The following is a 27,653-nucleotide window of genomic DNA, read 5'->3' as shown; positions in this document are numbered from 1 at the left end:
CCCGAACCGACGAAGCTGAACAATAATAAAATATTTTTACGTAGTCCCAGGACGAATCGCCAAAAGGTGAAGCGAGAGAGCCTTGAGGAAAGAGTGTAAATATAGACGTGTGTGTCGAATTCTGAAGGTGCTCTGGCTGGAATGTTCTTATCGGGGTTAAATGTTGACTTGACATTTTCTCAGGGTACGTTTTGTGCGTTTGAGTGTGCGCGTGGGCATTGCTGAGTGTGTACTTGTCCTGAGGGGGCATAAATCTCTTCACTTTGGTGGGACGGGCATCCCTATAGTGACAAAGAGCAAGTCTCTGAAATGCAAATGATTAGGTCTCAGGGTGAAGATTTTGTTAAGGTGTGTGTGTGTGTGTGTGTGTATTGCACAAATGTAGCCCCTGTGTTTAATGATAGGGGTGGCAGGGTACCAAGCAGACAGATAATAGCATGGTAGTTGGTGACGGAGCGACTGTTTCACCTCAGCAACGGTTCTTCAAGTGTAGTTTGTGATTCCAGGAATTTGAAAATGATATCGTTTTTGACAGGCGCTGTGTTTTTCAGATTATAAAGCGCGCTTAAAAGCCTTTGATTTGCTCCAAAATTAAGCAGGCCTCGTAATCAGGGTGTGCCCTATGTATGGATGTCAAATTGAAGTTGAATACATATTGACGGTTGCTTTGGTTCACTTAAAGGGACAGTGTGTAAGATATGTGAGCCCTATTTTTGTTTGCTGTACATCGAGAAACAATTTGCAGGAAACCAAAGGTGGACATTTTGTTTTGTTTTGATTTTTTTTAAATTCCAAAGCGTTAGGAGCTGGCATTTTCAGAAAAAAAACATGAAACAGTTTTTCACAGCATAATATTCAGTTATAGTAATATTAAGCATAATATTCAGTTATGGTAATATACTATAAATCTTACAGCACAGGTGTCAAACTCAAGGCCCAGACTGACCTGACTGATCTGAAAGACTGATCTGACTTCAGGTTTCTGGATAAAATACCCAACTTGCAAGTTGTCTTCAACTTTTACATCCGTTTTTTTTTGAGGGGGGGGACAACAACTTTTGTTCCCAATCTCTCTTTTGAACTCTTTTTCGTTAGCTCAGTTGCTAATTTGATAGACAGACAGACAGACAGACAGATAGATAGCAAGAAAGATTGATACTCTAGCTAGCTAGCTAGCTAACAAAAGATCAACACTGTAGCTAGCTATCTAACAACAAATATCAACACTGTAAATCAGATAGATAGATAGATAGATAGATAGATAGATAGATAGATAGATAAAAATAAAGATTGATACTCTAGCTAGCTAGCTAACAACAAATATCAACACTGTAAATCAGATAGATACATAGATAGATAGATAGATAGATAGATAGATAGATAGATAGATAGATAGATAGATAGATAGATAGATAGATAGATAGATAGATAGATAGATAGATAGATAACAATAAAGATTGATACTCTAGCTAGCTAGCTAGCTTCCAAAAGATCAACACTGTAGCTAGCTATCAACAAATATCAACACTGTAAATCGGATAGATAGATAGATAGATAGATAGATAGATAGATAGATAACAATAAAGATTGATACTCTAGCTAGCTAGCTAGCTTCCAAAAGATCAACACTGTAGCTAGCTATCAACAAATATCAACACTGTAAATCGGATAGATAGATAGATAGATAGATAGATAGATAGATAGATAGATAGATAGATAGATAGATAGATAGATAGATAGATAGATAGAAATGAAAAAGCCATTTCTTGTATTTGAAACAAAGATGTCTGATGCGTAAGTGAAAAACCCAGACAACAGTTTAATGCCCCAGAGTAATGCATGGGAAACACATACATGAATACACACTGCAGCATTTAAGCCCAGCAGGACAGCAGCCCTCGCAATTGTACAGGCGGTGTGTGTGTGTGTGTTTGTGTGTGCGTGCGCATGCGAGCAAGAAAGCGTCGTATTGTCCTTTGGCAGACTAGCACCCTCAGGACCCCCCGGGCGTCTGCATGTCTTTACATGACGCTCACGCTATACGTCTCTGTCGAGCTCTCTGTACTTTGTGGGCGCACGAGGAGGTGAAAGGCAGAGATGGATGCTCAGGGAGACAGAACAAACGAGTTTGATGGGACGGATAAGGGAAGATCATGTTTGTTCGCCACTTGCGTGTGTTGTGCGAGGGACCGACCTTTCCGCCTCTCGCGCTCCAAGAGGAGACGCAGAGAGGTGAGGAGGTGCAAGCGATGGAGGTGGTTGTGGACACCCATGTCCAAGAGGTCGCGTTCCGAGAGGTGCAGCAGGTCCTTGAGAACAAAAAAACAAAAAAATCAGACACAGAAGTCCTAAAATAATTGAATTAAAAGCGCCAAAAGTAGCAAAGTGACACCAAAATTATTAGCCTTTATCGCTTATCAAGCCAAAACCTTTTAAATTGTGTTAGCAAAAACAAATATATTGGCACCCAAAGGGTTAATACATGATTATATGATTCTTTCCAAGTCCAAAGTCAACAAAAAACTTTATTATGTAGTATTTTTAGCATCAGCGTTCAATTGATGTCAACTACAAGTACTTGGTAGTACTCAGGAGTGTTTATGAATCTCTCTGCCACTAGGGGGCATTCGTATCTCATGTTGGACCATGAGGTCATGAACAGTACAGTTTTTTTTCAAATTAAGAGCAAATGAAATGGAACAAGAAGCGACATGTTCATATAAACAAAATAAAGCATGTATAACCGTTTTTCCAATTACTTATACTTGTAATGGTTAATGCCTATTAAAAGCTTAATTTGCTCTGACTTTTACTTTCTTTGCTTGAATATTTTTGACAACTTTTTAAATTTGCTCACTACATAAAAAAAAAAAAAACATCTGAAAAAACAGAACTGAAATTTCACCCCGATTTGGAAAAAAACAACTGAAATTTCACCCCGATCTTTACAACATGTCAAAGTTCGACATGGCATGACCACATAGTTATTACACTAAGAGAAGTGTGAAAAGCATTCACTGAAATACTGCTAGAATTATGTTAAAGAAAATAACCCAAAAATGGTCAAAATACTGCACAAGGTTAAAATGGACAACCCGACTTGGTCAACTTTTTGTACCCAGCCCTTTATTTTTAGTCTAAAAATGTTTTTAAGCGAAAAGGGTTTGAAAAGTTTGAAGCGCGCTGCCTTAGAACCATTCCAAGACATCTTGGACCAATCAAAATGTACCAACTAGGTTTTGAAGCTTAAGTAGTGTTTTGGTGGAAGATAAGCAAGCCCCAGTCAGTCTAGACAGCTTCTTGTCTCCAGCGGAGAATGCGAACTGCACCGCTGACCTGGAGCCTCCCAAAAAAAGTGTGCCATCACCTCCCCTCATCCCCATCCTGTCATTAAAGCCAGAATGAACACACACCCCGCCACACTTGGACCCGCGCTATGCTATTAACTCAAACGACCCCCCCCCCTCCCCCTTGCAATAGATGAAATGTCGGAGAACCAGAAGAACCTTGGACAGTACACACACTGCGTTATCATTGGACCTTGAGAACTCAAACCATGCTCAAGGACTTGTTGTTTTGCTGCGTTAGTTAGTATAAACAGCACAAATGCACAAAGCGTGCTTTTTTTTTTTTTTTTTTTTTTTTTAAGTCTCCACCTCTGAGCGCAAATTCAAATTGACATGTTTTCTTTACATGATTCAAGTACAATAGGAACTCTCAATCCTGGCCTGGAAAGTTGATAGAACAACTGGGGGTGGTAAATGAAGCATGAAATACAGGATGAGGCTGAATATTACGCTCCAAAAGTTTGTTTGGGAATTTTTTTTTTCCTCAAAATGGGGAATTCTATGGAGCTATGGAGTTAAAAAAAAAAATGGCTGGAACAAAAAATCGAAACGAGATTTCCAAGTTGGGTTTTACGACGTAAAACGGACCAAAAAATAAAATAAAAAATTGAACAGGAAGTCCCATTTTATTTTGTAGTGGGATCTTTGGTTGTATTTAGTCATTGAATTAAAAAAAAAAAAGATTTTTTTTTTTTTTTTTTAATTTCGACCATGGGTTTTCGGCACATTGTTTCACGACGTAAAACGGACTAAAAAACACACAAATAAAAAAGAAAAAAATTGAAAAGGCAGTTTCATTCTATTTTTTAGTGGTATCTCGAGGTGTATTTAATTCATTAAAAAAAAAAGTAATTTCAACCTTGGGTTTTTGGCACATAGTTTCACGATGTTAGACAAACCTAAAAACACACAAACAAATAAAAAAAAATTGAAAAAGTTGTCCGATTTTATTTTGCAGTGGTATCTTTTAATGTATTTTATTCATTTAATAAAAAAAAAAAAGAAATGTAATTTCGACCCTTATGTAAAACAGACCAAAATAGTCCTTTTTTTTTTTTTATTTAATGTTAGACATAAAACAATTGAACAACAAATCATGTCATACTCCAATTAATTTGCTCTTAGTTTGAAAAGAAAAAAGGCCTTTTCTTGTATTCATTCAATGAAATTAGCTGATAGCCACACATACCCCCCGAAATACTTGCTCACACCCCCATTTGAGTACCACGGATCGAAACAAATCTAGAATTTCCTATTGGAACTCAAATTTCTCACTTTCCTCGGTTGAATTAATCCAGAGACTTGTAAATTCGAGATACGTTTTCGGCACACGGAAAACATAAGCTCTTCGACAATCCTTCTACTCATGTTGTCTTAATGGTCTGCCCAATGTTGGTGCAATTTACTAGCTAAGTCATGCGGTGCAAATTCCGAATGGGTGAGAACCAATGAGATGGACATTGTTGATACAAAATATTGAGACGGGTCAACGGTGCTGCGCGGATCCGTTATGGATGACGGATGAAGTTGTCGATTTGTCGCGTGAGATCTGCATCCTGGAGGGAACTTTGTTCGGGCGCGAAATTAGCCGTTTGATGGTTACGTTTTGGTCGTCGTACCTCAACGCCGTCATATTCCAGTTCCAACACAGCGCAGTATTGCGGCAATCCCAGCTGACTCAGCCATCGGAAGATCGACTGGTGTTTCATGGTCCGCAAAAACAAACATGCGGACGTACGCACCGGGGAGCTTCAGATGGAGCCTGAAGAAATAAAAGAGCAAACAAAATCAATCGTGAGATGTAGGGAGCATATTTGCCTTCATGGTCCAAATTTAGGGAGTTTAATCCGTTATCGCCTATTGTTGCAAATTTGATTCCAAATGGAATAGAGGAAAAATCGTATGCGTGCCTCCATAGTTAGTTAGTTGATACACGGGTGCATAAACGGATTACAGTAAATTATTGCAAAGAAATCCACAAAGTTGAGAAGCTGAGTGTCCTGATCAGATAACACATTATTTATTTATTTTTTTATATGATGGCGTAACTCAAATCCCATTATGTACTTTGGCGATTTTTTTTTTCTAAATCTGAAAACGCTGGATCTCATAATGCGCCGATTGAATGGAACATCTCCTTGGCGTTTTTTTCATTGCATTCCACATATTTGAGAGACTGGAGACACCGTCGCTAAGGACAGGACACAGAGAACATTATGGCGATGAAAGACAACGACTGAGTGACCCCACACTCACGCAATTACATTAAGTGATATTGCCAAGGTGTGTTCTACCCGACCGCTCAATCACATCACGCAATCGAGGAAGGTGTCATTGTATGGATGAGAGAAGTCTTTTATACACTTTAAATTCGACCCCATTTCCAGTTTAACCTGATGAAGGTCTGGAGTTTATCCAGGGGAACGCTTACACAATGTACACCGCAATACGAGGCATCTGAAGGAGAATACTGTACCCCGCTTGGAGTACCCAGGGTTTAAACTTAATGTGAGGAAAAGTAAAAACATAGTCAAATGCAGTGGTTCTCAAAATGGGGTCGTGGCCTGACCGCAGGGGTCCGTGAAATCATTTGGGTGTTTTGGAACTGATTTAGTTTATCTTTTAACAGTTAAAGATTTGTGGCTGGATAGGCGGAGTTGTTTTTGGCGCCACCTCTGGCCGTTGTTGATAATTCAGTTGGGAACAGTTGCTGTCTGTGCGCATGCGTTGTTCCTTCTTTTTATGAGATCTGACCAATGATGTGACCCATGAGTGTTGTTTTCAACCCAAAAACTGGATGGAACTTGAATTTTTAGACACCCAGACTTCTTCTTAATTTTTTTTAAAATGTCATGACGGGAACAGTCCATTTTCTTTTCAAATCAAGAGTAAATTAATTAAAACGTGAGGCAGCTTATTGGCAAAAATATTGTAGTCTTTTTCGGATGTGTATTTTTTTTTCTTCCCTCTCGGTCAGTCTGCATCTAATAATGGGGCACAGCACGTAAATACTAGGGCATATGCCCCAGTAAAAGGGGTCTCGGGATATCCATGACAATAACAATAAAATTGAATTTAATTTGAGGTAGAAGGAAGTTGACTGGTTTGCTTTCATGGGCCACATAAGACAATGTGATTTAGTATTGCAGCAGGTATCAGTAAGTTGTTTTAAAATCAGTGACAGGAACAGTACGTTTAAAATTAAGAGCAAATTAATTGGAACATGAATATATTGGAAAATTATGTTACAGTGAGTCCTTTGCCAAATGTTGTATGCCTTAATTTGGTAAATATTATTCAGCTGCAGATAGTCAAATAAGTTTATGGCAATCGAGCCCAAAATAAAACCGATTTTGCCACATGATCTTCTTTCTAGGCGGCAAAATATGCCTAGGGATATCAATACACGTCGTTCCACAAAAATAATAAATCAGACATGGATTGCATAGTACTCTTGAGTTGTTTTTTTTTTCCTTAGTAATGCTTTGCACTTGTGAGGTAGTACTTTCCTGAAAAAAAATTAAAAAAATACAGTCGGTGCATTATTAACAAACCTTTGCGAAGCACTGTTCTACACCAATCCTCTATCGAGGTTTTTCTTGCCATCTTCCAGCCAGATGATACTTTTAACATCCAAGCTGCCAGGCCCGTCTGTTGCACAGATGTATTTTTATTTTATTGTCTTGGGATTTTTCACAAAAAAATGTGAGCAGTTTAGCTGGTTACTATTCCAGTGGGGATCATATGAATGGAGGATTGTTCTTCAAAGATAACGGGGAAATGAAACGGGGAACACAAATGAAGCAGCTGCTTTCTAGTCGCTAAAGATTCCGAAAGTTTGATTTCCTTGACCAACTTGATCTCATATCCTCCTTAGACGCAACCTATTACGTAATTTGTGTCCACCGCCGTGTCCGTTTTGTCTCAGCAAGAGAGCAGATTGAATTGTATCCTACCAGAAACACACAAGACATCATTGAAAATGTCAGAATGTCCTCTACTGAGGACACCAGGACTTAGTAGTGGAGCTCCAGTGAGTCAAAAAAATATAGACCAAAATCCATTGTCCACTTTGGTGTCCATTATTTTCCCAGTAAGGGAACAAAGTGAATTGTATCCCACCAAAAACACATGAGAGATCATTGGAAAGGCCAACATGTCCTCAATTGAGGACATTAGGGCTTAGTAGTATCTTCCGATGAGTCAAAAGATATAGACCAAAATCTAATGTCCACTGTTGTGTCCATTCTGTCTCAGCAAGCGAGCAAATTGAATTGGATCCCACCAAAAATGCATTAGATATCATCCGAAATGCCAGCATGTCCCAGCATGTCCTCAATTGAGGACACTAAGACTTAGTAAGGTCTCTCCAATGAGTTAGAAGTTATAGACCAAAACCTAATGTCCGCTGTTGTCCCCATTTTGTCCCAGCAAGAGAACAAATTAAATTGTATCCATCAAACTCACGAGACAATATCGGGCATGCCGGCACGTCCTCTATTGAGGACACTAGGACTTAGTAGGGTACCTCAAATAAGTCAAAAGATGTTTCTAACGTCCACTACAGTGGACAAAATGGTTTTTACACGGCTTGTTTACACAATCTGACCAGGAAACTCAGAGCACAAAATCCTTTCTCTCTCATCTTCTTTCTGATAAGTTAATTTGAACTTTTCTCCGTCTCTCTGACCTCTGCTGTTTCCCATGACCGCATCCCACCAGAGTGCCGTCCCAGCATCCAATTTCTCATTGAATATACCGTAGGACTATAAATAGACTCGTGCAGGCCTTGCCAAATAAGCTTGGCTGTTTAACAACATACAACAAAAGGAAATAAAGAGAAAAACAAAAGTCAACAGAGCCAAGACTGCATTAGCGGAGAAACTCCTCTTCACTCAGTCACTCTAATGCTTTTATTGGCTGCCTTCTATAGAGCAAGGGCATCCGTTTCACCAATCACATTAGACTGACACCATCCAACCAATTGAATTAAGCTGCACAATAACCCCAGCCAAGCATCTTCTAAGAAACTATTTCAAGGAGATTTTTTTTTAGCTTTTTTGCCGACCAAAATTAACGACATCCCATCCAAACATAATAATATGAAATATAGAAACATCCTTTTCTAAAGGACATTAAATTAGTTTTTTTTTCTTGATTTAAGTTAGACATAAGAATACGGTATATACTACAATATGAACTATATTTTGCACCGACATTTGAATACATGACAAAATGCTACCTACCTTGCGAATTGCAAAAGCGAGTGGATGGAGTGTAGCATGCATGCAAACGCACTTGCTGCACGCAACGCTTCAAAACTGCGAACCTGCACGAGTTGCTGTCATGTCTACACGCGCAGTAATCAAAACACAGGGAGGGAGGGGGTGAGAGTTAGCGAGAGAGAGAGAAAGAGAGAGCTATGAATGAATGAACAGTGCATGTGTGCACGATTTTCCGTTAGTTGGAAAAAGTTGAACCATATACCAATAATAATAAGAAAATAAGTCAGTTTCCAGTATAAATTGACATGTACGTTGATCATATCTGAAATATTCTTTGAAGCATCTGCGTGAAAAGTACTGTACATTGTTGATATAAGAATCAGCGAGGCCTGGAATCGAGTACGCAAAATGCTTCGCAAAAGCGCCCCCTGGCGTCCAAAGTACGGCACAGCGAAGTTACTCTGACTCAGAACTGCACGGAAAAGCGGCGTTGCGAAACAGTCAAAATAAAATGTCAGTAAAAAAAAAAAACAGCATAGAAGGTGCATTAGCACTAAAACAACAACTTTCGACACGCTTTAATGAACATTTTTAAATTTATGGTGGTGAAAATTTAAAAATACAAAAATAATACAGAAGAAAGATAGCAAGTGCATTGGCACCAAAACCTACCGGAAGTGCTCACATTATTTTGTTTTGAAATAAACTCCGTTCATTTCCTGCCCAGGAGAGTGACATTACTTTGGAGGTCTTTTGCCTAAACACTTTAAAAGTACTTACGATTTACTTTGTCACGTGAAACAGTATAAATTACAGGTCTATTTGCGCTAAATTAAAAAAGATCGGAGCTAAAAAAAATCAGACGACTGTAAAGTGTGAAAAAACAGCCAATAGGAGAATGTGGGCGTGTCCACCGTTATTGTGGTTGACGTGAACTTCCTGCTTTGCGGCGTGAAAGCTTTCAGTTTCATCTTTAAATCATGAAGAGCGGATAAACGCCTAATTAAACACCAAACAGGTAGCGTAAATACTTCTTAGATTTTTTTTAACGTGTCGCTGTGAGTCGATTGTGAGGGGAGAGAAAGTGAAAGGAGCAGAAGTCGGATTTCAGTTGCCCTAATTCAGCTCACAAGACTGCAGCATGTGATATCGATTAGACTACAACACACACTTGCCTGTTTTCGACTGTCGCTCCACTCACCGCATTTTCGACAAAAACAGCTTAAAAAAAATTGCGTTTTCGTTTTTCATTTCTCACTTCTCCCTTTCTCTGGCGGTTCGTTTATTGCGGCTTCACTTTCGCGGATATTTGTTTGTGGTCATTCATTTTTCTATTGCATGCTTACATTGCTAGTTTTCTGGTGATTTTTATTTTATTTTAATTAAATATTTTAAATAATATATTTTATATTTTAATTAAATAATATATTTTAATTGAAAAAATTAAACTCCATTACATAGGTTTTCATTCATGACCATATCTATTGCAAGTTTACGTCGCTATTTTTCTTGCAATTTTTGTTCTCACTTTTAAGTCATACCAGTCAAAAAAATAGCCATTTTATGTATTTAAAAACAAAACAAACTCACTACATGGATTTTCATTTTCGACCTTTAATGAACTCTTTTGCAACTTTGTCTTGCTATTTTTATATTTTCCTTCTAAGTCAGACAAGACAAGAAAGATTTATTTTCTTTTTTGTGTGTGTTATTTATTATGCTTTTCTTTTGCAAAAGAAACAAACAAAAAAAATCAAGTCCTACTCCCGGTATACCCGCAGTATTTCTGAGAGCATAATAACCATTGCAATAAACGAGGGAACACTCCAGTTTTTTAAAATTCATACTTAATAATGAAATTGCAGGTATAGTATTGTGGCTGAATATCATAATACTGTATATAATTTCCTTTTAAGTGACCTCACTGTCCATTGAATAATTCCAAAACCGACTGGTGGCTTATCTGTGCTCTCCTAGGCTACCGGGTCCCCCTCAGATGAAAGAAAACTACAGAATCCAGAGGTCCACCTTGTTCCATCGAATCGTATGAAACATGGTGCACGTTTACAACTGCCATCCTTACGCCTCCCAGCAGATCGTCCAAGTCAGTAAAGTTCTTCTACGTCAAGCCGGGCAACCGTGGATCTCCTAAAGTCCTTTGTCCCTGCGAGCAGGTGGAGCAGGAACCTGGTCTGGTCTGCTGTGGAGGCGGAGCCTTGTTTGTGGTCACCACTGGAGGATGCAAGGTTATATATTAGGATCAAGAACGCCATCTGGGTCTTTTCGAGGGAAGTCCATGATGATATGATCGGAATGTTTGATTCCAGGTGGAAGCCTACAATTTGGAGCAGGAAGGCTGCCCACTTATCTGTCGCTTTGCCACCATGGGTACAGTGAGGAACATCTTGCACAGTAACATCGGTATGCGCATTTTTTTTTGGCCTTCACCGGCTAGCGCTCGCACGCCTCTCGTTTTAATAATGTCAATGAATGTGAGAGAGGGAAGAAACATTTACTTGCTGGGTTGTTGTTTTTGTCGCAATCGCATTAAGGAGACTACCTGGTCACCATTGAGGAAAAGAATAGCGCCACCTACTTGAGAGCCTACACCAACTGGCGTTATCAGGTAACTTCGAAATTGAATTTGTAAAAATGTCAAAATGTCCCATCGAGGAGGTTTGAAAAAAAATTGTGATTTTTTTTTTTTCTCAGAATGCTATTGGTACAATAAAAATATGGTAATACCTTGTTTATTCCTGGAGTTTTGTTCCCAAAAATACGCACAGAACTGAAATCCCCAAAGTAGAGATTGATTTTTTTTTTTATCTGTTTGTTTTTTTGTCTGTTTCTTGCAAAAAAATAAATACATAAAACTGATTTTTTGTTTCACCTGACTTAGAAAGAGGGAGAATATCAAGAAAAATAGCAATAGTTATGAAAATCCCATCCAAAAAGTTATTTTATTTTAGTTTTATTTAATTTTTTTTTTGCTTATGTTTTTTTTTAGTTAATTTCTTTTACTACAGAAAAAAACTGCAACATAAAATTCATATTTTTTTGTCCAAGGCAAAAAAAAAATCAAGAAAAATAGCATGTTAAATCTGAAATTAAGTTGTGATCTTGAATTAAAATGCTCAAAAAATTAGTTTAAATGATTATTTTTTTTCTTTAATTTTTTCTTTTATTAAAAAAAATAGACATTTATTTTTTATTTCGACCTTGAAGCAGGAAAGTATCAAGAAAAAAACCTTCATATAAGTTCTGGTTATGAATGAAAATCCACAAAACCAAAGTGTGAGCTTTTTGTATTTTTTTTTTCTTTTTTTCCTATTATTTTAGTTCCTTTTGTTAATAGAAATACGCAAAATCCAAATGGGCTCAGCTAACAACCAATCATGGCTCACTTTTTTCTTAACCCTTTGCAAGCTGAGCAGTCATTGGTCGTTACGTGCCTTGAGTTATTATATTAGTTTGACTTCATGCGTTTATTTTACGCGCACAGGCGGAGGAAAAGGCTCGCGTCGGCGTGCGCTTGTTGGGCCACCTGCTCGGCGGGGCGTCTCAACGGGGCGGAGTTCAGATGGAAATCATCGAGATCCCCTTATCGGAGCTCCCTGTTGCCGTTGCCTGTTGCCCGGTGACGGGTGACCTCCTGGTTGGCTGCGACCACACTTTGGTTCTTTTCACCTTGAGAAGACAGAACCATCAAAACGCGGTTAGCGCAAAACTGCTCCGCAATATGAGTGGAAATTGCATCGTTGATGATATTATTCCTCAATTTGACTTGCTTGCTCTTCTCTATTTGTTTTGCGATTTTCAAAAGAATATGCAACCCCCTTCAAGCACTCAACAGAGCACCAGTCCAGGTAAAAACTACAGCCCGACGCTATATATATATATATATATATATATATATATATATATATATATATATATATATATATATATATATATATATATATATATATATATATATATATATTCGTTATTATGGTTATTATACTTGACAAATGTGTCCCTGGCTTCAACCTGATGGTTTTGCAAGATTTTATTCTCTTACCCATAATGCCTCTTGGTTTTCCAGATCAGACGTCAAACCAAAACGGTTCCTTTCTAGACTTCGAACGCTCTGTCATCTTGCATGTTCCGGGAACCAAACCTAAGCAGGTATCATCGTCTTGGTGATTTCTCGGATGTCCTCCTTTGCGTCCACTGTAGTGGACATTTTGTCTCTATAAAGTTAATATAGTAACAATGGCTTCTGTACTAACGTAATGAAGCAATGACTTTCCATACTAAAGTCATAATTACTTTAGGTAGAGATTCCTTTCGTAATAAAGTACTAAAGTACTCGATTGAGTTGATTAGTCATTTTTTGGACCCTCTTTGGCCAAAACACTTGAAAGAAAATGGTACTAAATTGATAAATTGCCGGGATTTAATTTTGTGATCAAATAAATAATAAAATGATCTCTTGAAATCCTCAAGGTGGCGCTCTGCGCAGGATACGTAGCTGTGCAAGCGGACCTGGAGGTGCTAGTCTTAAAACTGGATGCTAATGATGAGCCAAAGGACCTGCTTTTGGAGGAGTCAACTGAAGATCCAAAAGATGGTGATTAAATACATATATTTCTTGAATACATTACTTATATTACTTATACATTACTCATCTTTTCAGTTCTATGTCCCGAAAATTGACACCTTGACCACATACACGTTTGCGTTATTGGTGGATTGCCCCCTGGTGGCTACTGAAAAAAACTGCAGATAAGCCACTCCAGACTATTAAACTGCAGGGCTCAAATCATAAGAAAAAAGCGGGAGGCTTATAGTCCGAAAACTACGGAACTAAATTCTGTTGTTAAAAATGAAAACTTGTCAAAGTGTGCGCAGATGAAGGCGAGGATCAAGTTGACTTCCTGCTTCTTCCGAGACATCAGGAGTTACTCGGAGATCAAGCCCAAGACTGCGGTATCCCCGTCACCATCGAGAAAACTGGGCTGGACGACAGAGGACAAAACGCCTTCTCTTATGTTCTATTCAGGTGTGTATTTGTTTTCTTCTAGAATTTTTTTCAGAATTTTGGCAAGATCAGTAAAAGAACGTCGTTTTCGGAGCAAGACTGAAGTTTCTTTTCTGGTTTTATGTCTTTCCCGTAGGCGTTTTACTCCCGACTACTTTCAGGGCTGCAACGTGGAGGAGACGCATCTTCACTCCCTGAAACTCCAACCTTTATTTACAAGTGAGTTGAATGCAATCAAAATGACTTTAAATAATAAAGCCAGAGAAGCTCTGATGATGTTTATCGGTTCATTTGGCGTCCTTGTCCATGCAGGTTCCCAGTCTGCGGTCGAAGAGCCAACTTGCATCTTCTGCTTCTTCTCCCTGCCCACCACTGGCTACCTGTACAGCGTGAAAGGGGGCGTGGAGCTTCTCTCAATTTATCAGTATCCTGAGAAGGTCCTGGAGGCTGTCTTGACAGACCATCTCTTACACGTCGTTACCAAGTGAGTCCCAATATCTGCTCATTATTACAAGAGCAGAACTCAGTTTTCATACATAATCGAAATTTGTAAATCGGGATGCGGCATAGCTGCGCTAAAATTTCTGAATGTGTGTTAGGAGCGCACTGCAGTGTTTCACCGTGCGTTGTGCAGCGGTCGCGGCGCGGTTGGAGGACCCCTACATCGATACCACAATGAGGGTATGAAGCTGATGAAAAGAGAGCCTTATGAGTGATATACTGTCAAAATTGTTTATTACACTTCATTGTATGTTTCCCGCAGTAGACTGGTCCGACCTGTGTGTAGACTAAAGGAAGAGAATTAGGCTTGGTGAGGGGAAAAAAAAGTCAGAATTCTGACTTTATTCTCAGAATTCAATTTTTAACCCCCTGTGTAGTATTTTGACCATTTTGGGTCATTTTCTTGCATATCATTCTGGCAGTATTTTAGCCAAAGGTTGGTAGTTTTGAACTTTGACGTGTTTTCATCATGTGGGTGAAATTTCATCTCCCTAGTGTCTTCTTTTAATGCTTTCCCTTTGATGTAAAGATCAAAGGGTTGGAGAAAATAACGAGCAAAGGTTTGTCGGTATTCTCACCTTAAAGTCATAATTCTGACATAAAAGCTTTACTTTGTTCTCGGAATTTTCACTTTAAAGTCAAGAGGTCTGACCTGACTTTATTTTGAGAATTCATCAACCCGAATAAAGTGCAAATTCTAAGAACAAAGTCAGAATTTTGAGATAAAAATCCGAATTCCGATGTCACAGTTCTCACTTATGTCTCCGAATTCAAAATTTATTCTCACAATTTGCACTTTAATGTCAGAATTCTGCGTGGAAATTTTGACTGTAGTCTCAGAATTTGCACTTTAATGTCAGAATTCTGCGTGGAAATTTTGACTGTATTCTCAGAATTCTCACTTTAAAATCAGAGGTCTGACCTCAGAATTCCATTCAATCGAATAAAGTGAAAATTCTGATGTTAATCTTTTCAGAATAAATCCAGAATTCTGTGAGTGAATAAAAGTCTTTAAGACAGTCAGAGTTTCGCAAATAAACATTGCGAAGGACTAAGTAAATGCGTGTTTTTAGGCTTGCCCCCCTTGCAACCTGGAGGTTTGCGCCCTGAGGATGCAGCTGTTCATCGGCCTTCGTTCCATTTGCGCGTACGGCCGCCACGTCATCCTGCTGTCCGCCGCCGACGCGGAAACCCCGGAGGAGACGGAACGCAACGTGCAACGCCGAGGCCTGTACGTGTCTCTCGGGAAAAGCACTTTGCGCAAAGATCAATATGCATGCTGCGGTTCTACACTTTACGCGCGATTCGGTTGACGGCGCTAACGCAGTGACGTGGTCATTTTAGCATGTTGAAAGAGCACACCATGCTGACCGGTATTTTCCTGGCGGTGGGAATCGATCCCACCACCACGCCAGCTCTGGAGAGCCTTCTGTCACGCCCCTTCCCGTAAGAATCCTCCACGCCTAACGGCCACGTTCTGTCGCTTCCGGCCTCAGCTGCAACGCCAACGTCTTACAAGCGTTCTTTCAAATCATTGCTGGTGGACTAAAATCCTACTTGAATTACTTCAGATTAGCTTCAATGTTAATTCTAACCCTTACAAATGCCTCATTAAAAAAATAAAAAATAAAATATATATATAGATATATATAGTTCCTTCCAGTTTGACTTTGCAGCTTAGTCTTCAAGTGACGGCAGTTTTTTTTGAACTATCTAAACGAATTAACCTAGCTAACTTCCCTGAGATAGCCCGCCTCTGCTCACAAACTAATAGTCCCAACTAAAACTCAACTCACGTCAAGGCTGGAAATAAGCGATTTCCCCAAAATACCTGATTCAAATGATCGGTTAATCAGCAAGCTCTGCAGGAGCTTGAAAATGATCATGTGAATCAGGTGTGTTTGAGAAAGAAGCAAGGAAAACCGTATATACCGGTGTATGCCGACCCTCGAGGACTGGACTTTGACACCTATAAACTTACTTGTATTTGAGTGCACCTACAGTTTCCTCTCTGTGAACTTTGACCTCAGGAGCAGGAAGTGGACGATGTCTGCTCCGAAAGAGCCCAGCGCTGTAGGACATGGATGGAACCTCTATGTGGTTGAAACCGTCCCTCCTCTCACTCTCTACCAAGAGATGGTAAACTCGACCCCACAAAATTTTCAGCCCGGGTCATCAGAACGCGTGAACTTGAGATTTTGCATTTCAGGTTGAATACAGCCAGCATTATGCACAGAACAACCCGCAGGCCCAGAGTCTTTGGCACCTCCTCAGTGAAGCGCACCTCCTCCTCCGCGCCGCCTTGCTCCAGTCGGCGCAACCTCAGCGCCGCAACAACGGAGAAGCTGTCGACGGGCAGCCTGAGAGGCCCGAACTGGAGGAGGCCTTCAGGGACAGCTGTGCTCAGCTGGGAGACTGCTTCAGCAGGTAAAGCATTCTCACATTATTTTAGAAAAATCAATTATTACTGGAGGGTGGGAATGTTGACCAAGTCGGGTAAGTTGACTTTGAGAATAGGTTGTATAAACATATCTCCAATATGCCTGCTGTATTGTTTTGTTGCACTGCAGACGTACACAAATAAAATATATACTTTTTTGGGGGGGCGAGTCATTTCACCAAGCCCTACATTAATAATAATCATAACAATAATAATAATAATAATAATAATAACAATATAACAACATATTTCAATTGACATCATTCAATTTATATGTCTAAAACGTTATGTACCCAGTAGAAAATAATTAAAACTAAATAAATTAAAAAAGGTCAAAAGGAAATAAATAATGATTATCTTAAAACAGATTAAAAAATACAAAGCTATCATAGCCCTATTTTACATTCATCTGGCGGAATCCTCGTTATAAATAAAAATCATCTCTCTTCTTTTTACGGACTGCCAAAATGGCAGCCATTTTAAACACTTAAAATTGGTCAGTAATTTGTAAACATACCACTTATTGTCTAGATCTTTGAAAAAAATATTAAATTTGCCAAAATATGCCGATGTTGTTGGCAGCTGATATATGGAGTGATGAACAAATGAAGCTTCATGAAGCACTTGTGATATTTTTGACTCCTCTAGATGGCACTCAAGGCTTAGAAATGCAGTTGGAAATTTAGCACATTTCCATTGCATCAGCCTCTTTTCAAACCCACAGCACCATCTAGGGGAGCCAAAAAATATCCCAGGTGCTTCATGAAGCTTCATTCTCCCATCGTTCGAGTGGAGCATTGAAATGGTTTTCCGTTTTTTTTTTGTTTTTCTTGTCGTCAAAGGGGAAGCCAGAGACACTGTCATCAGGCTTTGCCTTACTACAGAATGTCCGGCCTGTCGGTCAACGATGTCATCGCCAGGAACCGCCCCCTCCCGAGCGACCCGCACTCATACGGCCCCGGTTTTTTGTTTTACCTCAAGCATCACCTTTTAGAAGAAACCGAACAGCATCTCACTCAGGTAACGTCCACGCTTCCCAGAAGACACTTGCAAAGTCTGCAAATCGCATTTGTCTTTCCAGGAAGCGGCGGATGAGGTCATCGATATCTTCAGCCAATCAGAACCCTCGCAGCTCGTCAGCGCGTGCGCCAGCCCGGTCATGACGAATGTCGATCCCGGCCGGACGCTCCAAATCTTGCGACATCTGGAGGACAGCACCGGCGTGTCCGTCACGCTGACCGTCGCCATGGCGACCATGTTGCTGCGTTTGGATGACCTGCCGCAGTACACTCAGTTGATGGAGAGGCATTCTGAGGTTAGAAAGCGATACCAAGTACTGATACCACTGGTACTTTTGATACCTAAAATTTTGCGATTTTTAAAAAAACAAAACAATAATAGATCATTTTAAGGTCGCACCTGTTGATCTATAGATTTTTACTGATTTTCGACGGGAAAAAATACTGATTACTGCTTGATTGGACGATTAAAATAATCTGTAAAAGTCTGGTATCGGTACTCATCCGTCCCGAATAAGCCAAATGTTTTTTATGTATTGTTAGAAATATGTAAGAGTTTTGAAGCATTTTCATCCTGTATGTGAGAAATCTACAGTCAAAATACAACTAGTATTAATTTTTTTAATTTATTGACTGAAATTAACTCATTCACTACCATTGACGACAATAGACGTCAAAGATCAATCAATCAACATCCAAGTCGTTTTTTATTTTGCTGATTTTTCATGCAAATATCGAGCTATACAAGTAAAAAATCGACTTTATCTTGGTAACGGAGTTAATATGCGCACCTATAATATTTTTTACGATACAGATGAATTATCCTTGTCACTCCAAATTTGAAAATCAAACGATTGCGTTTTCAGATGGTGATGGTCTTCGGGTTCATCGAGGAGCCAAGACTCTTGCTGCACGGAGGCGGCGGAGGCCAGCAGGCGAATATTTGTCCCACCGCCTTGAGCCAACGCATGAGCGAGTCCCAGCCGGGTCTGCTGGTGGCTTCCATGGTGGCGCTGCACGAAAACAACAAAGTTCATCTCGAGCAGGTGGACCGTATGTTTCAGGTACGTATGTTTCAGGGGGTCACTGTAAAGTCGATTTCTCATCAGCGTGGTATTTATTTATTTGGAGTATTCATAAACATAAAATGAAGGCATTTACATGGAACAATTAGCAGACGCTAGCACTGAAGTGGCAAGGCCAATCGAAGGCGGAGCCAAGACAAGGCCCCGCCTCCTTAAAGGCATACGTACGAGGCGAAACGACTCGCAACGATGTGACGAGTTCAACTGAAAATTATGCTAATTACGGACACTTCAAAAATATTGAATTACCTTGACGTTATACTATGCGGAAACCGTTTCCAGCAATTAACGGCGTTTTTCATTTTTATGACACTTTTTTAAAAATTGCATTATTTGTTCATATTAATATATGTAATATTGAATAATATTATTAATAATATTTAAATAATAACACTTTTATTTTGAAATAGATCCCAGCAGCATGGTGCGACACAACGGCAGATTTGAATTATCGCCGATGTAAATTGTCCTGAGCTCAAGTTTAATTATGCTAATTATGGATGCTTAAAAATATTGAAAAAAAATATCCCTAATGTTTTATGGCAACTGCGGTGATTACTGGTGTTTTTCACTTTTATTGCCGTTTTTTTTTTTTTTTTTTACTATATTTAAATTAATATAATATGTATGTACATACATATTAATGTATATATTTAATAATTAAAAAAAAAATGTTTAACACTTTTATTTTGAAGTAGATCCTGGCAGCGTGGCGCGACACTACAGCAATCTTTACTCATCAATAAATTCACTCGAATTCACTCGATAATTATGCTAATTGCGAATGCTTGAAAAAAATTGAATGACATTGTATTTTACGGCAAGCGTTGCCAGCGAGTAACGGCGGTTCCAACCTTAGCTAGCATCGCTAGCAACAGCGAGTACCACTCTATGCTAGCAACATTAGCGGCTAGTAGCACAGAATTACTTTTCAAAAGCATTTCCTTGTAGAATATCTGATTTCAAAATATTTGATGGCAGCAGCTTTACTCAACACCAAAATAAACTAATGAACAACTTTTGGCTAAATTTCAGCTCAACCGGTTTACTTTTTTTTTTTTTTTTTGCCTTTACACAAACACGCCTTGGCAGACCTCGGACCGATTTCCGCCGATTTGACGCACGTGTATCGACTGTAGGTGCTGGGTTGCGGAAACAGCCTGCAGGTGGATTTTTGGGAGGCCATGGTCATGGCCTCATCACAAGAATCGGTCATCCAAGAGCTTCTCTTCCGATTGTCGTCCGTCTACATCGACCGACTGATACACACAAACGCCGACAAACGTTTGCACCAACCTCCGGCGCACGGATCACTGAAGAGTGCCGATGACCTGGTAAACTTGATGATTTTTTTTTTTTTTAAGATAAATAATTAAGATGATGTTATTATTGTGCATTTTTATTTTTGGAGCAAATAGGGAGTTTTAAAAACTCACGCTATCACCCCAAGACGCCATAAATGGTTCCCGCTGTAGAAGTTGTTCAATAACTATTGCAATAATTCATATTTATTTGCTTTCAGTACATCAGTAATATCAGATCTAACAAAATTTGTATTTTTTGTTGTTTTATGCTGGTTTTGTTCCAAGGGAACACAAAATATATATTTTTTTTCCCCCCAAAAAGTGCAATAATTAATTATATTGGGGTTAAAAACTTGTATTTCATTTATGTTTTATGCTATTGGTTTCCTAATAGCCACAGTAATTTTCAAAGACCAAACACAAAATATGTATTATCTAGCCCCAAAGAGTTTCAAAGTGGAATAATTCACTTTGAATTGATTAGGGTAATAATTCAAAACATTAACTGATTTTAAGTAACAAAAAGTAAATTCATAAGATATTTTTTCAATTAATTTAATTAATTTATTATTGGTAATAAATTGACTGTAAATTAATTAATTACAACATTAATTCATTAAAAAAAATACATAAAAATATTTTGTTTTAATTTGGGGTTTGTTCATTCATTCATTAATGAATTAAAAAGTTTCAAAGTGGAATAATTCACTTTGAATTTATTAGGGTAATAATTCAAAACATTAACTGATTTTAAGTAACAAAAAATAAATCCATAAGATATTTTTTCAATTAATTTAATTTATTATTGGTAATAAATTGACAGTCAATTAATTAATTACAACAATAATTCATTAAAAAAATTACATAAAAATATTTTGTTTTAATTTGGGGGAGCAGTGACTTTAAAAAAAAAAAAAAAAAAAACTTTTTAACATAGTAAAAAAAACGATTTTGCTACAAAGTTACCGTCTCGTTCACTGGAATCTCTGCATTGCGCGTACGTTTCAGATCAATTCCTGTTCCCATTACGGCACTTTGTATCCGTGGCTCCTTGTCCTCAACCCACCTCACAGTACCAGCTTTCAACACCAGGAGGCGTTACACAAAATGCAGGTGAGCCTTAGATCCATTCACATTATACCTACCGCCATTTTTTTTCCCACCTATTGTGTATTTTCTGCAGGCGCTCCTATGCGGGCCGTCCCTATCCGTGGAATCCGTCACACCCTTGTTGGAACGTTTATCAGGCGAAACCTTATGGGGTTTCAGCCTGCACCTCCTGTGCACCACCAGAAGGGGGCAGTATGATCGCAGCATTGAAGAGCTTCTGGACCGATGCCCCCAGGCCATAATAGCCTTCGCCAACCACCACCTGCAAGATCAATACATGGTCTGTTGTTGGTTATATTTTTAACTTTTTACTTTTTTTTTTTTTTAACTTAAGCTCCGCTTCTGGCCGAAATTTAGAATTTATGGTGGAAGAAACTGCTCCCAGAACTCTGCAATAGGACAAGAGTGGCGTCAGACAATGGCATTCTCTTGGCTGCTCTCAAAGGTAAAACTGGAATCAGAAATTTACTCTGCGTGGACTGATTTTTTTTTCTGTCAAGTCCCCTCTAACCGTTTTTGGCATAGTTTTAAATTACTAATGACAATGTAAGAGTCTCTAACACAGTCTAGCAATTAGTTGATTCACGTTCCACTTCATTTGCTCTTAATTTGAAAAGAAAACCGTACTCCTGTTATGAATCAATCAAAACAAAATATGCAAGTGAAAGAAATGTTTGGGATTTATGCATACTGCCGCACCCACAGAGACGCTGGTGGTTGTTGCCATGGAGACAAGCCCCGCACAGTTCCTGGAGCTGATACCTGATGACGGAACAGCTTCGTATTTCTTACCTCACTTGTTGACCTGCAGCCAGAGACATTTATTGGCCTAACACACACACACACGTAAACATTTTATAATGTTGCAGCTGTTGTAAAGCTGTGAACAAACAGTATTTAGAAAAAGCTATTTGCCTGGCAAGGGTTGAAAGAAGAACTTTTAGAAGTCGGCCTGTGATGTGAAGGAAGTCAAGTCATTGATTATTTACGGTTGATTGTATTGCGTCATTACAGTTGATCGAATGAGAACCAGCTTTTACGTGATGACTTTTATTTTGTTTGTACCTGAACAGGAAAGTGATCAGTTTCTGTGTTGGCTCCTGGTTATGTTTTTTTTAAGACAAGTTTTAGTGACATCTAGTGGTAAACTATAAGAATGCAATCATTTTGAAGAACATTATTTAAATACATAAATAAAACGTAACGTATGAGTTGTATCAATCAGGCGTTATTAGTCGTTTTTTTTTTTTTTTTTTTTGACTGTTGACTAGTGGTCACTAAAAGTCAATATTATCCAATCAGAAACCTGCAATGAATGTGTGTCCTTTTGGCCAATCAAACAGAGTCCATGAGTACAAACGTCAACCAATCAGAGGCCGGAGAGCTGATTATGTCAAACGGCTGGTCAGATAAGATAGGGCTGCTTTTAAAACGGATAGTTCAAAGTTATATCCATAATTAGCTCAACAGAAGAAGATTTTCTCCAAAAACTAAAAAGAAAAGAAAAACAGTTCAACTTATGAAACTCATCAATTAAAGGAAGAAAAGAAGAGTTATTAACAAATTGTCCTGGGTGAGCAAAACCAAACAGAAGCTCTCAGGCCTAATCACTCGCAGTTGTGGCAAATTAGGATGATGCCAAACGAAAAGGAGGCTTTGCTGACCATGGAGGAGAACATTGAGATGAATTTGTTCTCCACGCAAGAAACCTGTGAGGCGCTCGCAACCCAACAACCGGATCAGGAGGACTATTGCTTTTACCGGGTATGTGCCCACTTTTCATTTTCAAATAGATGTGATTCTCCATTTGTTTTGTTTGCAAGACCGAGGGGTGTCTAAACTTTTTTACTTTGAGGGCCGCGTTGTCTATAATACAGACTTTCAATCTATAAAGTTTATACATTTATCGTAATTACTTTTTATACTCAAGTACATTTCTTCATTAAACTACTAGAACTTTCACTATGTAAAATACTTGATTATTTATAGGGTAACTACCAAAGTAATCAATTACTAAAGTACTTCATTCATTAATTACTTTATATAATACTTTTGGGACTAAAGGTAGGTACTTTACATTTTTTACTTTATTACTGAAACAATCAATTACCTTTGTAATTTTAGTAGTTAAAATAATAGTATATTTCGTTGCTAAAATAATGAATTACTTTGGTAAGAAGTACCAACTTAATTACTTGAGTTATTCACTAAAGTATGCAATTGATTTTGGTTCTTTTAGTAGGTAAATTTCCACGCTATATACCCTGGTTATTGGAAGAAAAAAAAACTAACTCAAAGTGGTTAAAAGTGATGAGATGACTGGATTTTCTTTTTTTTTTTGAATCCTAAATTTAAATAACACTGCAGGCATTGTCAATGTATTTTTCGCATATGTCGCGGGCCACAGAATTTTGAATGACGGGCCGCAAATGGCCCCCGAGCTGTAGTTTGGACACCGTGAACATGGCAGTAGGAAATATGTAACCTTCTCCTCGTGAGCAAAAACAATCTAAAGTCTATTGTCTTCCTTCCTTGTTTTATAATAAATTTTCTTCGGTTGACCGAACCTGACAAGTCATGTAAAAAAATACCAAACAATTAAGGAAAACAAAAACTTTTTATAACCGTTTGGCCAATGATTGATACTAACAACACTATTGATGATGACAATTATGATGATGCCATTTTTCCTTTATTAATACTTGAGAATTTGGAACATCCCCTGGCCTGCATTTATGAAGAAGAGTCCATCTTGGAAGTCCAAGATCAGACAGCGAGACCGCAAAAGCCCCAAGTCAACACGGTGACCCCTGCCAGGGAAAATCCAAAGAAGGAAAGGCGCCCCCCTTCTCCTCTTCCTCTGTTCATGGAGGACATCGAGATAGAAATGGAGGTGGGCTATTATCCGCCAACAATGAAGAGAAATCCCATATTAATATTCCAATGGTTATTATTCAATTGTACCGGTCAGTCTTTTAAGTTGTGAATTGGTTGATCTTGTCTCAGGTGTTTCCGTTTCCTCACCCCATAAAGTCAGAGACTCAACTTGTGGCACTCCTCACAATGGTATTTTTTATTTTATTTTTTTCCTCTCACCGTTATTGCTATGGAACTCTTTCACAGGTTGAATGTATTGCGCATGCTTACTGCCGATAATCTAATCTAAACCCAAAGGAGTGATGCAATCATTCAATCAATTCAATTTGTTTTCCACTTTTGCCTGTTTCGCAATGTGTCAAATGTTTAATCGGTCGGAAAAATTGGAGATTGTTTGATCCGATTATAAGGAGATTTTCTTTGCTTTGATAGACCAATATATGCATAGACGCATATTTATTACATATTTATTTAGTGGATGAATGAGGCTTCGTGAAGCACTTGTGATATTTTTGACTCCGCTAGATGGCGCCCAAGTTTTAAACATGCTGTTAATTTTGGCACATTCCCGCTGCATGAGCTTTTAGCTTTGAACCAAGAGCGCCATCTAGAGGAATCAAAAATATCACTAGTGCTTCACGAAGCCTCATTCTCCCAGCACTATATGTAATCGCCATCTTAGCCCATATCATACTATTGAAAAAGAAGAAAAATTCATAGTTATGTGTAGCATTAATGGTGGTGTATTTTTTTTCATTTTTTTTTCCTAGTAAAGCTCCCAGATAATATCTGGTTATGTGAAATTACAATTACATGCGTAGGTCATTTATCGTGTAAGCTATTTAACATCTAAAAACTGAATTCCCGATTAATTTATTTCTGATTTAACAATTGACCCAATATCCCAGAATGAATGTCCTATGAAAATTTGACACCAGAATTTGCATTGGTCGCTTCCACTCGCAGACTCCCGCATCCGCTTTCGACAAAGCACGTCGATTGAAATGGAAGCGAGCGGCTCCACAGCAGACCGGGCTGGTGGTCAAAGATGTTCTCTGTTTACCCAGAGGTCACTACGATGAAGAAATGGCCAGGTGAAAAGATGAAATCGGACAATAATTTCTTGGGGACGTCGATAATTAACCCTCATGGTTACTCACATGTGATCAGTAGGAACGGCAACTGCCTCAGTTTATCAGTGTGCCAGCACTAAACACTGACAAGTTTGGTATGTTAATGTCAGCATAATTATGTCATTTGTTCGCAGATGTTGGCATTAAAAATTGGCGTTAGGTAAAAAAAATATATATATATTGAAAAAATGGTTCAGAACCGCTGTTTTTAGAAAACACTAGCTAGTATGAATTTGGTGTGTCCTCAGAAATATTGCACCCCAAGGCAAAGAGAAATTAGCTCTTTCGGCCATGGGACTGAGTGCCAGGATCACCATCGATCGGGAGTGGACGGCCAAACAGATGGAGAGTCGCTTGTTGCTGCTTTTCCGAGGGCGACCCGCCCAAAAATTTTCCTTTACGTATTTACAGGTGGGTCATCTTCTAGTTATATTCTCGTCACTTTAGGCGCTTTGATGGACTTGATCATTTTTTTCATTTTTAGACTAACCTGTAACCTGTATAGCAATCATTTTGTTTTTAATGGTTGAATTTATTTCACAGTGCATACAGCGGGTTCTGTTTGTCCCAGAGGTCCCTGAAGAAGGCTGGACCGGAGCACAGGTCCTCAGGATATCCGGATCGGGTGTTCTGTACATCCTTAGTCACCATGACCACCTCCAGGTCGTTTTTTTTTTCTTTCTAATTTACATGATTTCATTTTTTTTCTTTTTTTTTGCCTGTTAGAACCCAATTAAAATATTACGATGAGTACAGTGTTTTGAAAGGCATCACATCCTGAAACATTCTGACGACTCAGAAATTAACAAATATATGACTTGTAGAACAGGGTTAGGGTTAGGTAACTTGTAGGGTTACTTGTAAAATTTACCTGAAAATTTACAGTATATTCTAAATTGATCTTGGACATTATTTAAATGAATATTTTTCATTTTTAGGTTCCTACTTCCGGACCTGAAGCATCTTAATTCATGGACAGTTTTGCCAAGAATTATTAATACTGGTCTTTTGTATTTAAAATATAATCCTATCATTGTTTTTTTTTTTTTTCCATTTGATGCAGAGCTTGAATCGTTTTATAACTCTGTGTATAATCAGTTGAAAATAAAAAATGGATGTACTGGAATTTTAAATTAACGTACTATAACTGACCTTACTTTTTGCTTTCTTTTAGTGTTTTGAATTGTTCTTAAATGAAATCTGAGTGTTATTAAATTAAAAGTTTGAGTTGACTGTCTGATTGGTCATTGTAGAATTTCAAGCCAGGCGAAATTGCAATCGATGTTTGACTTTTTTTTTTTTTTTTTTTTTTGTCCATCATTTGTCAGGCGCTGGTCTACTTCTGTGTGGACTCACATTAATTCTTTTTTCCCTTTTAGTCCTGAGACTTCATGTAATTAGGATGTCTGTGGTTCTACAGTCACACTGCAATTGAAACACCGCACAGTAATATAAGTGTAACACGAAAATGAAGCCAGCTGAGGGGTTTAACCTTAGGCTATGACACACCATCATTTTTATTATGCCTGAGTGCAATTCCCAATCATGCCCATATCATCATGCTTTACATTACACCCAAATGGTAGATGTCGGTTCTCATTTATAACTGCTTGCCCTACAACTATAGAAGACTGTTTCATTAACATTTGTCTAAATTTGTCTAAAAAACATCCGTCACATACACTACAAGTAAAACAAAGTATTGCTGAAGTTGTTTACTTAAAAAAAAAAAAAAAAACTGTAATTAGGGAATTAAATGAATTCTATCTTGCATTTCCTGGCCAATAGCGAATCAGAGAAAGAATGTAAATCTGTTCTGCATTCCCAGAATGTTCTTATCAGCAAGAAACCTGAAACTAGGACTGAGCAACTACAAACAAATCTCCCCCCACTGCAGATGCGCATTGTCATTGGTGACACAACAGTCATGGGTGACATACAATAGCTAGCAAAGCTTTAACTGCCAATTCTAAGAACTTTAGTGACGTTGATGCTGTATGAAATTCCAATCAGAAGCTCTTCTCTGAAAAACTGAAAAAGACAGAGACATAATAAACAAATATTACTCACCATTGCTCTGAAATTATTTATATTTCATATATACTGTACATATATTTCACTTACCACTTCCACAAGATCAGTGATGGCATCATTGGTAACCCCATGAAGCACATTTAACTTCATGCGGATATGGGCTAGAAAGAGGCGTGTTGGTGCTAAGAGGAAGGAACATGGAATTATTTTACACCAATAGTGAATTTACAGTAATATATTGAAATTTAAAATCTACCATTAAAAAAAGAGATCAATGGAGTCTCTTACCTTTGGTAACTGTAGTGTTTGTCATTGTTGTTAAGCTTGGCGTTGTGATGGTCCCGGGTGTAGTTTTGTTCCATGGGGTTATGCCTGGAGTTGTATTTGTGGGTCTGTTTTTTGTTGTATTTGACAATGTAGTTGTTGTAGCTATTGATATTGTGGTGCTAGGTGGTGTGGTAGTTTTGGGGGTTGTAGTTGTGGTTGTGGACGTGGTTGTGTCTGGAGTTGTAGTCGTGGATCGGTTTTCTGGGGTTGAGACTTTTGTGGTACTTG

At 38.4% G+C, this 27,653-nt stretch overlaps 3 protein-coding genes across 9 annotated transcripts in view; 2 read left to right on the top strand and 1 right to left on the bottom strand.

Annotated features, from left to right (window-relative positions):
- The window catches only part of bcar3 (BCAR3 adaptor protein, NSP family member), a 52,821-nt gene extending 44,160 nt beyond the window's left edge, over window positions 1-8,661 (bottom strand). Inside the window, exons 1-3 of the mRNA XM_088425187.1 lie at window positions 8,594-8,661; window positions 4,967-5,109; window positions 2,195-2,309 (exon numbers count right to left, since the gene is read on the bottom strand). Of these exons, the coding sequence (XP_088281313.1) occupies window positions 2,195-2,309; window positions 4,967-5,056 (205 nt within the window). The 5' untranslated portion in view covers window positions 5,057-5,109; window positions 8,594-8,661. The remainder of the gene's footprint in view (window positions 1-2,194; window positions 2,310-4,966; window positions 5,110-8,593) is intronic.
- hps3 (HPS3 biogenesis of lysosomal organelles complex 2 subunit 1) overlaps window positions 1-22,271 on the top strand; it is a 60,915-nt gene extending 38,644 nt beyond the window's left edge. Inside the window, exons 1-25 of one of the 5 annotated variants that reach the window (XM_088425184.1) lie at window positions 9,503-9,590; window positions 10,550-10,676; window positions 10,747-10,818; window positions 10,900-10,993; window positions 11,125-11,198; window positions 12,075-12,287; window positions 12,396-12,438; window positions 12,657-12,739; window positions 13,061-13,184; window positions 13,466-13,616; window positions 13,732-13,814; window positions 13,908-14,079; window positions 14,195-14,276; window positions 15,170-15,327; window positions 15,441-15,542; window positions 16,127-16,235; window positions 16,306-16,523; window positions 17,379-17,556; window positions 17,618-17,851; window positions 18,422-18,619; window positions 19,780-19,974; window positions 20,953-21,057; window positions 21,128-21,334; window positions 21,412-21,499; window positions 21,760-22,271. In XM_088425184.1, the coding sequence (XP_088281310.1) occupies window positions 10,626-10,676; window positions 10,747-10,818; window positions 10,900-10,993; window positions 11,125-11,198; window positions 12,075-12,287; window positions 12,396-12,438; window positions 12,657-12,739; window positions 13,061-13,184; window positions 13,466-13,616; window positions 13,732-13,814; window positions 13,908-14,079; window positions 14,195-14,276; window positions 15,170-15,327; window positions 15,441-15,542; window positions 16,127-16,235; window positions 16,306-16,523; window positions 17,379-17,556; window positions 17,618-17,851; window positions 18,422-18,619; window positions 19,780-19,974; window positions 20,953-21,057; window positions 21,128-21,334; window positions 21,412-21,499; window positions 21,760-21,887 (3,162 nt within the window). In that variant the 5' untranslated portion in view covers window positions 9,503-9,590; window positions 10,550-10,625 and the 3' untranslated portion in view covers window positions 21,888-22,271. Of the gene's footprint in view, window positions 1-9,502; window positions 9,591-10,549; window positions 10,677-10,746; window positions 10,819-10,899; window positions 10,994-11,124; window positions 11,199-12,074; window positions 12,288-12,395; window positions 12,439-12,656; window positions 12,740-13,060; window positions 13,185-13,456; window positions 13,617-13,731; window positions 13,815-13,907; window positions 14,080-14,194; window positions 14,277-15,169; window positions 15,328-15,440; window positions 15,543-16,126; window positions 16,236-16,305; window positions 16,524-17,378; window positions 17,557-17,617; window positions 17,852-18,421; window positions 18,620-19,779; window positions 19,975-20,952; window positions 21,058-21,127; window positions 21,335-21,411; window positions 21,500-21,759 lie in introns of those variants that run through there. The other 4 variants (XM_088425182.1, XM_088425183.1, XM_088425186.1 and 1 more) reach the window with 4 other exon arrangements.
- A 125-nt stretch (window positions 22,272-22,396) lies between these two features.
- On the top strand, window positions 22,397-26,296 carry LOC148416637 (uncharacterized). 3 transcript variants are annotated; one of them, XM_088425191.1, is made up of 7 exons: window positions 22,397-22,818; window positions 23,762-23,947; window positions 24,061-24,120; window positions 24,898-25,025; window positions 25,313-25,475; window positions 25,608-25,727; window positions 26,003-26,296. In XM_088425191.1, the coding sequence occupies exons 1-7, from the start codon at window positions 22,687-22,689 to the stop codon at window positions 26,030-26,032; spliced, it is 819 nt and encodes a 272-aa protein (XP_088281317.1). In that variant the 5' UTR covers window positions 22,397-22,686; the 3' UTR covers window positions 26,033-26,296. The 3 variants fall into 3 exon arrangements, with proteins under 3 accessions (XP_088281317.1, XP_088281318.1, XP_088281316.1); XM_088425192.1 differs by having other exon boundaries at window positions 24,892-25,025; window positions 25,638-25,727; XM_088425190.1 differs by having other exon boundaries at window positions 24,892-25,025.
- Window positions 26,297-27,653: the final 1,357 nt, after the last annotated feature.

This window comes from Hippichthys cyanospilos, chromosome 10 (genome assembly GCF_059441005.1).
Source record: "Hippichthys cyanospilos isolate Australia breed blue-spotted pipefish chromosome 10, RoL_Hcya_1.0, whole genome shotgun sequence".
In the NCBI taxonomy this organism is placed as follows: Eukaryota; Metazoa; Chordata; class Actinopteri; order Syngnathiformes; family Syngnathidae; genus Hippichthys; species Hippichthys cyanospilos.
This window is presented reverse-complemented; position numbering and strand designations above follow the sequence as displayed.

What these genes read in the sequence shown, in the direction of transcription:
- LOC148416637 (XM_088425190.1), top strand. Translation starts at nt 22,687, where the DNA reads ATGATGCCAAACGAAAAGGAGGCTTTGCTGACCATGGAGGAGAACATT. An exon ending in TTGTGGCACTCCTCACAATG is followed by an intron (nt 24,121 to 24,891) that starts GTATTTTTTATT and finishes GGTCGCTTCCAC; the next exon opens with TCGCAGACTCCCGCATCCGC. An exon ending in GTCACCATGACCACCTCCAG is followed by an intron (nt 25,728 to 26,002) that starts GTCGTTTTTTTT and finishes TTTCATTTTTAG; the next exon opens with GTTCCTACTTCCGGACCTGA.